The 12,241-nt window shown below is 39.8% G+C and overlaps 1 protein-coding gene across 3 annotated transcripts in view; it reads left to right on the top strand.

Annotated features, from left to right (window-relative positions):
• Positions 1-8,583, top strand: part of LOC111865416 (VPS35 endosomal protein sorting factor-like) — a 32,742-nt gene extending 24,159 nt beyond the window's left edge. The window contains exons 15-18 of one of the 3 annotated variants that reach the window (XM_023853428.2): positions 535-700; positions 1,926-2,059; positions 5,995-6,126; positions 7,922-8,583. In XM_023853428.2, the coding sequence (XP_023709196.1) occupies positions 535-700; positions 1,926-2,059; positions 5,995-6,126; positions 7,922-8,020 (531 nt within the window). In that variant the 3' untranslated portion in view covers positions 8,021-8,583. Of the gene's footprint in view, positions 1-534; positions 701-1,925; positions 2,060-5,994; positions 6,127-7,912 lie in introns of all 3 variants that reach the window. The other 2 variants (XM_023853427.2, XM_023853429.2) reach the window with 2 other exon arrangements.
• Positions 8,584-12,241: the final 3,658 nt, after the last annotated feature.

Below are 12,241 nucleotides of genomic sequence, written 5' to 3'. Positions count from 1 at the left end.
TCCAGTGATGACTTCTATTCTGATAGTACTCTGGTGCTGGGCCTCATACATGTGGAGTTCTTTTAATGTTTTCAGGTTCTGTCTTGTGCTTGATTTGTATACCAAACTCGTGTTGGTGAAGGTGTCTGGAGTCTCCAAAATGTTGTGTTTTAAATAAAAACAGGACAGTTGATAATGCCCAGAAACATAATATTTGTATTAATGTCCCATCATAATGAACTTTTAGAGATGATAGATGTTTCTCTGTTGCGTAATACAATGGCTCTGTGCATGCACACTAGGAATTTCTGCTTCAAGGTTGAATAAAGTGTCTACATAGACAAACACCTACATGTCTTTTGCATGTCTAATGATGGAAATTCATATTTGCTGTAAACATCCACATCAATATTATTGTTTAAAACTTAAACTACAGCAAAATATTTGTTTCTGAATGTAACTAGGTAAATGTTTGCTTGTGAGCTGCTGCCTCAAAATTATTGATTTTCTTTTTTACCACTAAGGATAAGTGATATGTGACTAATGTGTTTCTAGGATTCACCTGAGCAAGGTGTCCTGTATCTGACACGTGGGCTATTGAATGTTCTTCAGCAATATGCGTGGGAGCCAACTAGTAATGCTCGTTGTGTGGTGTACCTGCATGTACTCGATATGTTGTCCGCTGCGGCACAAGAAACATATCTGTATCATATTGAGAAAGGTAACCGAGCCCCTCACATGTCTGTCTACATTTTGGAAGCTTTTGTACATTTCCCTCTGGATTTTTAATTTCTTCTGTCCTTGAGACAGTTCTGTAGTTTATTTAATAACACTCACTAACTCAGACTGTGTAATGTCAAATCAACACACGATAGTGAATAATGAATTGGAAGCAAGCAGCCATGGCCTAATTTCAAGTACTATCCCAGCATTTGCCTTGAGGGACCAAGAAAAACACAAAAAACCTTACAGAGTGGATAATTTTCAGTCCAGTGTGACATACAAGTTTACAACACTTCAGTCTTTTTCACCTTACATGTTTCGATTCAAAAGAATCATCCTCAGAGGCGCGCCACTACGATCAGGAAACACTGTCACATAACATGTTTTAAGCTATGAATAATGCTCACTATATAAATTTGTTATCACGGTAACTCTGTAATTAGTAGTGTGACGGACCAAAATGAGACAAATCAAATTACAAAAAACCTTGGTCAGAATATTTGCTGTCCCAGCCGAGATTTGAACCAGTCACCTCCCAAATATAAATGTGAGCCAGATCCAAAAGTAATATTTTATAGTAGATCATTATCACTCCTATAGTCATCCTTCTTATATGTATCATAACTGCTCCTGCAATGGCATAGTTGTGGTCATGTGTTGAGAGACACTTTGTAACTGAACTACTTTACAAATAACTATTAGTTTGTCTTAGCAATTATTTTATATAAATGCGTAACCCATAGTGACATAGTTTTGTGTTTATACTACACTAGAATTGGATGAAGACTTTCTGGAGGGATGCTGCTTGAAGTCACCAGTTTCTGCAAGCCATTGATTCACTTAACTTAGCTTAATTGGTCACCTTTAAAATTTGGGGCTTCACTAGAGTAATTATTTCGCGCCAATGGGATTTACTAATTAGGCTGCTGGAATCTTTAAATTAACAACAGATTCTAACTGTCCAAGCCGTGAGGTAAACTCATGTGGGTGACACTATCAAGCCAAGGTCTCACTTGTACTGCATTTATCAGTGTCAAAATTCTTAAAACTAATGCAGTAAAACACATACTAGATTAGCAAAGGAATGGATATAAGTTACCATAAGGCTATAAGAGTCAAACTATGTCTCCTTATTCATTTTCACAATGTAAATCTGAACCTTAACATAATTGACGATCATTATAAATAATGGCTTGTTATAGTATGACATTAATTTTTTACAGTGGATTCTAATGACATACTCTATGGCTCAGACCCAAAGTTCATCTCAGAAATCAACAAGATGTGTTCTGTATTACTGGAAGAAATTCTTTCCCACCTCAAATATTTGAATACAAATGAGCAGTTCCAAAAACAGGTAAAAGAAATATGTAATAACTAATCTAAGATAATCACAAAAATAAATAATTTCTTACACACAGTATTTATTTTACAGCCCTCTGATCCTTTACTATCTGGTACTTCATATGAGAATTTGTTTTTTTTTACACATACTGTATAGTTCCTTTAGTTTAATGATAATTAATCAACTTAAAAGGTGATGCATCATCAAATGAATTAGTTGTGAGTTAAGACTTGGTGAGACTGCAGATGACTACATGACATCACTGCCTGGGATATTTTTATTTCCTGATTTCAGACATATTCCTCAGTTGTGGCTGCAATTCAGCAACTACTGTCCTAGTAATACAAGTTACCTAGGCAGGCTATAACAATTGCTAGTCTTTACAGTCACTTTTACTTCATTTCTACTGTTACTTATACTGTCAAGTATTTAGGGTTTCAACTTATAGGCAGGGGTATTGATTGGGTGATTGGATTTATTGACAACTTATACACACCACTTGGAACTACAGGCACATACTAGTGTTCTCAGTCTTCACTAGTCATATCCTGGTAACAGATTTAAAACAGTGGAGATTCCTCAGCTTCCTGGTCATGCTGTTGCCTGCTAGTTAACACTCCACACCTGTACTCATAACGCTATCTTCTGAGCCTCCCCTGGTAGAGCCCAGTTCTTGACTAGCTGCTCACCTGGAACTCCAGAACTCTTCTTTATAACCACATTGCACAGACGAAATAGAAAACATAATTTCCAACAATACCCCCGTTATTGTGTGTTTAGTGATCCATTGCTTAGAAATGGGTTCTTCTATTGTGTGCATGTTCATTTCTGCAGGAACCTGGTTACGAAGTAGTTGCCTAGCAATAGGTGTCTCCTCTTGTTCCAATATTCTGACTTTCAGGCACCATGTCATAATATTCTTTCTTTATTTGCATGACAGTCAAACCACATTAATTATGATTCTTGGCATATTTCTCGTAAAGAACTTGTTCCATTCCACTCACCCGTATTTCATATTCTCTCTGTCCTGGCCATTTAAGTAACTCCCCTTCTCATAAACCCAGAGGCTACCTAAATCCCTATAGGTATATGTCCATATTCTGTCTCTGTAATCAATACTGTCACGTGTTTGGGTCACTAAGACGCGGGTTCGGATGGGTAATTGGATTTATCAATAACCTACTGTGACATGTTGACCCCTACCTCCCCAGCGGTGCGTGGCGGTGACGTAACGCTCGCGTTCTTACGGTAATAGGCGAGTTCCCGCCCCGCCACTCCCCTCCGCGGTGACGTCACCGAGGGATATCGCGGTCGCTAGGCAACGCGAATCAACAGCGGCGACGTTACGATAGTAACAGCGGTGACCTCCGCTAGCGTTACATAGCAACAGAGCGCCAGGCAAAGGGTGCCTATTACGTGGCCGTTTTCCCGTATTGTCCGATCGAGGCTACATAGGGAGAAGTGAAGGCTATTCACAGCCAGTTCTAGTGTGGCTACCAGCGAGTTCTACTGTAGCAGTCGGTGACTTCAGTTGTACCGAGTTGTACTGAGTCAGTCAGTGAGTCCTCGAGCTACCTCCGAGTTAGTGCCGAGCTAGCCAGCAACCTGTCAGTTGTATTGTGGCATTTGGAGTGTACTAATTGTGATACTGCAGATAGCAGTAATCGTAAATCTGTAATTTGGGTGATTGTAAGTGCGAATGTGAAATAAAATTCGCTACATCGAATACATCGAGAATTTATTTGTCGCGATATACGCCCGATACGCAACACTACAATTAATTATAACACAATTTACAATAACTCCACACTAATCTCTTCAGTCTATCTCCACTAGTCTTCACGGATTTATAACACAGAAACTCTCTAAATTACACACTCCTGATACCACTGCACTATAGCACACATAAAGTCTTCAAATCACGTGTAAAGTCTTCACTAGTGGACCTCTTGTACTCTTCTGTATTACTAGTTCCAATTCCCTCTCCCCTTGCTTGCTTGTTCGCATGCTTCTGTCATTGTTATTCACTCGTAACTGCCCTGCACTGAACTGGCATCTGAATTCACTTCTCTTATAAGCATCCTGCACAGACCACAAACAGAAAACACAGTTCTATTCTTGCATAAGGCAGACCACACAGAGAACAAGCCATGTGATTCCTAGCCATTGTCTTCACTGGTATGCTGTTGCCTAGCAGCAAGCAATAACATTTGTCCACTGAGACACATCTTCCATTGTTGAACGTTGACAGTGTTTACAGATCTGTTGCCTGGCAAGACACTATTCAATCTTTTACAATACTATGAATCTAACATCAACCATATGCTTCCCCTAATATAGGAGAACATAGTAAAATTAAAAATGACATGCCCCTTCTAACATGAAATTTTTTTTAGGCCGCGCCATAGCTCAAGCGGTTAGTTGCTGGCTTCCCACTGTGGTGGCCTGGGTTTGGTCAAGTGGGATTTGTGGTGGACAAAGTGGCACTGGGGCAGGTTTTCTCCTGCCAATCTTCATTCCAGCAATTGCTCCACAATCACCCTCACCTATCATCTGGGGCTGGTACAATAGGCCAGACGTGGCCGCAGTACAAGGGACTTAGTCCCACCCCACTAGCAACAGAAAAAAATGTAATTTTAGTAAAGTCTAGAAAGAACCAGGTAGACAGTGTTTCAGATGGGAATGAACGAAGCAGTGATATTGTGGCATGCTGCCAAAAGCTGGAATATCTGAGTCAGGGCAGGCATCCATTGCTAGACAATGGCTCAAAGTCACATTCGTGCATCATTGTCTGGGTGACAAACACGTCACGTGACAACACATACTGTGACGAGTGGCCCGAAAGCCACAACTTGCACATCTGCTGGGTGGACCTTCAAGGGGCATGTTCCCATGGTAACATGAAATACACTGTTACCCAGGGTTCTGATGGAGCTATTGGAGACACATCCATGGTAATGACATTCTAAACCAACTGTGACCACAGATATGACAAAACTGAACTCTTCAAGGAGGAGATTCGTATCCCATCTGCCTAAAGGAATAAAGGGGAGCAGAGCAGAGTACAGAGTTATAATTGCAACTAAGAGTTCAGAATTGAAGGCACAGAACAGAAGTAAGAGGAGAGTCCAGAAGACCCAAGGTGCAAGACGCAGACAACAGTGAGGGATTCGGTATCCAGAAATAGTTGAATGTGTGAATTACTGTAACCAAGTGTAAATGTGTTAGTAAAGTCCAATAAACCCAACAATCAAAACTAAGAATCCACAGTGTCATGGAAACCTGGACACGTGACAGTATCTTTCCTTTGAAAGTATAGGATTGTTAAAAATACGTAACCTCCTCCTCCTTCTTTACTGGTCCTATGACCCTGTGTGGGTCTTGGCCTCCTCCATTCTTTCATAACAGTACATTTTTCTGGCGTTGGCTTTAGTCCCATGTCCAACCCCCAACCTAGAGAACCAGTAACATTAGCACAGACTAATTCAAATTGACTGATTATTCATGTAGCTTATAACGTAAGTGTTCTTGAAGAACATCATCGCATAGAACAGGAAGTCCCAAGTGGAATGATTTCATATTTTCAATGTAGCAGTCTGAATGCTATTCGCATACTGAGGGGTGGAGACCAGCTGGGTCCACTCAGAACGTTGGCCACTGTTTGGCTTATCGTAACCTGCCCCAGGTGATTATGATGGTGGAATGAAGATTGGCAGGGGAAACCAAAGTACTCGGAGAGCCACTTTGTCCACCACAAATTCCACTTGACCTGACCCAGGTACCAACCCAGGCCGCCGCGGTGGGAAGCTAGCAACTAACTGCTTGAGCTATGGCACGGCCTCTAGTCTGAATGCTATGTGCCATTTTCCACTGCTCTGACTGTAATTAAACTGTTCAATGTTTTAATTTACAAACACAGTTAAAGTCTACATGGTCTTATGTTGCAGGCTTCATTAGCCATGGATCTGTTCGCAAGAGTAGTTATCCGAGGCGATCTTAAAGAACCTTCCATGACAACATTAGCTATAAATTTGTGGAATCTGGCCCACAGACATGGTCATATAGATCCAAAACTATCAGTGAGTATTTCCATACTGGCCTTTTCCAGTGTGTTTAATCAACCTGTATTTTTTTCCAACTTTGAAAAAACACACTTTTCAGTGTGTGCTGGAAATATGTAGCGTGAATTTCAAATGAAATATCTTTACAGGAAGACACCTTGAGCTGTTACATTCCTTAATACATGAATGAGTTGTGGTCCATTAAGTGCAACAAGTTTAATATTATATTTAAGCATCCTGTTGCATTAATATATAATTTACTTCATACATGTTTCCTTTTTAAATGCAACTTATTGTCTAGTCGCCCTTCTTCCTCACTACATGTTTCAGCTAAAATTGTTGCACTGTATGTCAAACTTTTGTATCACATGTGAACTGGATAGTTCCAGATTAAAATAAATTGCCCTTAATTAAAATTAACTAACATCCCAATGTTTTCCTTATGGTCATCGCCTGTTTAAAATATCTACATACACAGACCAATTAACAACTCAACTAGTCTGGCAGTGAGGAAGGACCTACAGGCAAAGATAACAAAACTGATCATAAACACATCAACATCCCTGCACAAATAACACGTATAATATCCATGCCACAAAGAGCATGCTGTGCAAATAAATGCAGAGTAAATATATGTGAAGTAAATTATATTCTCATATTTAATTTGTTCCACCTGATGAACTTTACTGTTCACTTATGTTAAATGAAACAACTACTTGTTCAGTTTGATTCAAGAACAAATTTTAAAAACAAATAAGTTTTCATTTTCAATTCCACAGTTCCCAACTTTGTTACCACCACCATTATTATTATTATTATTATTGGAGGGGGTGGGTTTCCCCATGCACTTAGACCAGTTATAGCGGCCTCCGTAGTCTAGAGGTAACGTTCCCACCTCATGACTTGTAGTACGCAGGTTCAAATACCCGGTGGAGGTCGTCAAATTTTTAAGGGCAGAAAAATTCAGGGAACAAGTCCTCCGGGATGGACTTTAAGCCATGGGTCCCGTGTCGTAGCTTTACGGCACGTAAAAGAACCTCATACCTCCAAAGGAGGTCACCGAGCAAAATTGCGGACATTTTCCGCCCAACAGCAGTCACTAATACCTCCAGTAGATGGGGGAAGCATTATAGATACTTCTCAGCCGGTAGAGCCGGTCTTNCCCCATCTACCAGAGGCATTGGAAACTACTTGGGCGGGAAAGTTTTTACCTAATAATTTTGCTCAGAGGTCTCCTAGAGACATGAGGGTCTTTCATGTTCTGTAAATCTACGACATGGGACTCACGGCTTAAAGTCCCTCCCGGAGGACTTGTTCCCTGAATTTTTCCACCCTTAAAAATTCCACAACCTCTGCCGGGTTTGAACCCGCATACCTTGAGTTATGAGGTGGGAACGTTACCTCTAGACTACGGAGGCTGCTCAACTTTGTTACCATAGTATACAAAGTACAATATCATATTTATTTATTAAAAAATTAGGTGTTTTCTTAACAAATAGGATATTCATACTAGTACAATCTTCACATATAATAAGCATCTCTTCTGTCAGAAGGACAGTCATTTCAGCCACAAAAAATTAATTTCATGAGGTAAAAGGAAAACCACAGACATGTAATTCGCTTGTCTCTAGAGCTGATGATGAAAGCAAACTGTTATTCAATGAAGACAGGAAAATCATGCTATGAGAAATTAAAATCAAATACGGGTATATAATCCACACATTGGGTAAACAAACCATGCTTTCAGATGTTTACAGAGTATTCATGCATAACCATTTTAATTTCATTCCTCTCTCTTGTTCTGTGCGTGGAGAAGGCCCGAACTTTGGAATATCTCAAGAAGAAAAGTATGCAGCCAGGGGGAAACCTATATGCAGATTTGGTGAAGAAACTCCATATGCAGACTTCGTAACCAAACTCCAATGTAAGACGGTGCACAAGATATTGAAAATATAATATATAATGCTATTTTGTTATTCAGTAAGGAAGAGGAACATCACTGGAAATTTGTGATACTAAAATTGCATTTATGCTGTTGCCATTTACTGCATTTGTTACAAGAAAAATTCTCTATGTACATCAATACGTGGTATAATCTAACATGTATCCATTCTACTTGTATATATAAATTAAGAATGTGTATTCTTTCATATCACAATTTATAAATGATGGTTGGAAAGAAACAACAAAGGTTGTACATAATTTTTTATTGGAATATAAGAGAATTACAGCCCTGTCAATACAGTTCTCAAACATGCAGTTAACACTTCGCAGACCGGCGATTTAAATATTTAAATCACCCTGGGGACCGGCATTTTTAAACCTACTACCCTAACTTGTGCACTGTTCACTTTAAAAATTAATATAATATCTCCTAATTAATCACTAAAATTTTTGCAGAACACTTACCAGTGCTCCAAGAAGTGCTTGAGAGTGTGATATTCTGGATACATTCCCCTTTGTGAAGTGGCATTACACAGAACTTGCACATGTAGACAGTCATACTCCTTTTGTTGTGTACTGCGCAAACATGGCATCGCCTAGAAGGCTGCTTCCCCTTGGCATGTTCACTCTTCACAATTTTCACTAGGGTATGTTTCTGCATATCACCCGAGAGTCGCTCATGGGGGTCCACATGAGGCCTGCGTGGGGTGGGAGTTGATGGACCTGGTCGCACTAAGTCTGTGTCTGCCGCCACCGTCTGGTCTGTAGCCCAGGCTTTTGCCACATTCAGCAGAAATGCCTTGTATTTCAATTTTGAATGAGGGTTTAGATTTTTGAAAACCAAAAATGAATTGAAAATGGCACAATTTATAAGCCACAAGGCAACTTTCTTTGTCTACTTTACTGTTTTCCGAGGAAGAGAATAATAGGTCAAGTACTGTTTGGTCTATCAACTCCCTTCATGAACATATTATACTCGGAAATACAAACAGGCTTCTTTACCTGTCCATGTCTCCTTTGAACATCAACCATGCTCGAATTGTGAATTGTGGAAATCATATTCACAACACGAGTATCCCTCCAGGACTGAAGAAGAATATCCCCCTTCCTCCTGAATGTGGTTTCACCACGTTTCAGGGATTTAGATTCCTCTTTCAGATCTGGAGGAAGGCTCCTGTTCACCCTAACTGTTCCACAGACACGTAATTTTCTCAAAAGTAGGTGTTCTGAAGTTGCCACACTGTTATAATAATTGTCTTGATAGACATGGTAATTTTGATCAAGGCAGGGTTCCAAAATGGAAAGGATAGTTTCTTGTAATTTCTTTCCTTCACCAGAATAAATTTATAAATTTCCAATATAACCTGAAGTGCTTTCAGTAAATACACGAAAAAGTAAGCCATAGTTTGCAAGTTTCCCAGGATTCTATGTTTGCATACGAAGCCTTCCCCTCCAAGGAATCACAGGTTTGTCCAAAGACAGTTGTTGGTTTGGCTTATAAACTGTCTGAAATTTCTGATCAAAAAAGTTCAATAAGGCCTGAATTTTGAAAAGCCTGCTTGTTGATTATGGTTGCAGTTCATTATCATTGAAATGCAAACACCACCAAATCTGCTCAAATCTCTTACGGCTCATTAGTTTGCCGAAAATTAGAATTTCTAAAAATGGATCTGTTGACCAATACTCTTTCAGATTATCCCTCCTTGTATGGCCCATTAGAAAGATTACTGCAAAAAGTTTTCTCATTTCTGCTGAAGTGACATCCACCCACTTCAACGCCTTATAACTTCTGTCATAATGTTGATGGTGTTGGAGACAGTATCTGTTAGTTTCCTGACATAGCATGTCAAAGAAACTATCTCCAAAAACCAGTTCCGCTACTTCAGACACTTGCGTTGGGTCTGATGGAATTTGCTTCACCCCTGGATTTCCAGTAAACTGTCCCAAGCAGGCGTTTTGTCTACTTTTTCCCCATGTGGCTGTCCCTGCAATGTTGCTACCCGCACTTTCGTCGGAGCTACTGTCACTGTCACTGTCTGTGGCCACAATTTTTTGTTCACCCCTGCCACATGCTCTATCAGATTGTGAGTTGTTATCACTAGCAGACTCAGAAGGGATGTCAGATAGCTCATCGGAGAACAAGTCAGATATTTCTTGTTCTCTGAGAAAACGCTTGGACCTCAACCTCTTCCGACCTTGATCCATTTTGCACTAGTAACTTCCTGCCTGATGCATGCAGCTGGAAGATGAACAAAGGCATTTTCTTTTGGAGTGGGAACGGAAAACAGTTGGGTCATAAACAGCAGGGTCATGTTACCAACTACGAAGCAAATATTCAAGAGGTCTATCACGCACCAGTCATGCGTCTGTCTGGCGCCAGTGCAAGGTATAGTGTGTTTCAACATAACATGTCCTAAAATCATAATAATATGCCACCAGTCCACCATGTTTAAAAGCGCTGGGCATAAAAATATGCCACCAGTCCGCAAAGTGTTAACTGTGTTCTCACACATGTGAAAGATAATATTTGTATCATCAGACTCACCTCCATGTTAGGGATCATCCTACTCATTGTTTGATATATTCTCTCTGCTTCTTCTGAAGAGGTTCCTCTGTCACTGGGAGGAGACTGAAGTCACAAGGTCTCATATGTGGGGAACATAGTGGGTGCTCAAGTGTTTCCTACAGTAACTATATTGGAAGTACTCTGATATAGGCAGCCACATGATTGTGCTTTCTTTGTCTTGCAATACAGTCAATGGAACAGTGGATCCATGCTGTAATGCCAGATGCAGATGATGCTCCAGGAATTCATGATGGTGCTCTGTTAACAGTTCAGTCTTGTGGGGCTGCAGAATATGTGAAATTGTAAATGCAGATGGTGCTCTAGAAAATGTGCTGACATTCTGGTTTTGTGGAAGTGCATGGCATAGTATGACTCTTGAATCAGTACATCCCTGATGGTACTTGATTATTGACAAAGTTTCTTTATATGAAGGTAGTGCAGGTGGTGCCATTCATCTGACTGTCACTTTAGTTCTGGTTCACATGACAGTGCCCATGGTTATGATGCAGTCCATGAATGCATGCCTGTCTCTGGTAATGTTCCAGAATATAACTGCCACAATGGCTCCTTGGGTGATGGAGGAACAAATGTTTGATTCTGCACATTCTGAGGATTTATTCTGGGATGTACAATGCCCATGTCTGTAGCTATGAACAGAAATTTTATCAACTGGAACACATACCATGCAATGAACCAACTATCTGGAGCAGAACCCCTCTTAAGAAGCTAAGTCACTCAGCCATTCAAGAAATTCATTGCCTTTTATGGAACCCACAGATTCGTTACTGCCTCCTTACTGTCGTGTGTCTGTTTTGAATCAGATGATTCCATTCCACACTCTCCCACATATTTCTCTATGCCTAGGTCTTCCAAGTGGTGTCTTCCCTTCAGGTATTGAGATAAAAATTTTGCATGCATTTTTCTTCTTTCTCATGCATGTTCACATGCCTTTCCATATCATCTTCCATAATATGATCCCCCCAATAATTTTTTTTATGAAGAGTATAAATTATGAAGCTTCTCATTATGCAATTTTATCCATCTTCCTGACACTTCATTCACTCGTTGGGTCCAAATACTCTCAACACCCTGTTCTCAAACAAATTTGAGTTACTTTTGTTTTCTTATTATGAGAGACCAAGTTTCACACCCACAAACACAACTGGTAAATTATATAGCAATTTTGAATATTTTAATCTTTACATTCCAAGATGGTAGATGGGAAGACAAACTATTCTGAACTGAAGGTAATAGGCATTCCCTAAATTTAATCTGCTCTTAATTTCATCATGATGCAAGTCTAATTTGTTAGTTGCTCTCAAGTAACTTAATTTTGTGTATACTGAATATTTTTAAGGATTTTTTTCTTTAGCTATCATCATTTATGATTTTGAACATACACTCCATGTGCGTGCTAAACTGGAATGTGGGAGACAGTTACTGTGCAAGTAAAGGCAGTGATACACTCGAGAAATGGGAAATTGTATTATCATCATGCCTAATAACTGCTCTTATTAGTTCTTGAATGTATCTCTGTCTTTGTTGGCACATTAAGTTTCTCACCCACCTTCCAGTTTAGCAGGTACAACAGTCTCCTCACTAGCACTGAACAGAGCTCCTGCA

Source organism: Cryptotermes secundus, unplaced genomic scaffold (genome assembly GCF_002891405.2).
Source record: "Cryptotermes secundus unplaced genomic scaffold, Csec_1.0 scaffold343, whole genome shotgun sequence".
Taxonomy (NCBI): domain Eukaryota; kingdom Metazoa; phylum Arthropoda; class Insecta; order Blattodea; family Kalotermitidae; genus Cryptotermes; species Cryptotermes secundus.
The sequence above is the reverse complement of the archived record's forward strand: the minus strand, read 5'-3'. Positions and strand labels throughout refer to the sequence as shown.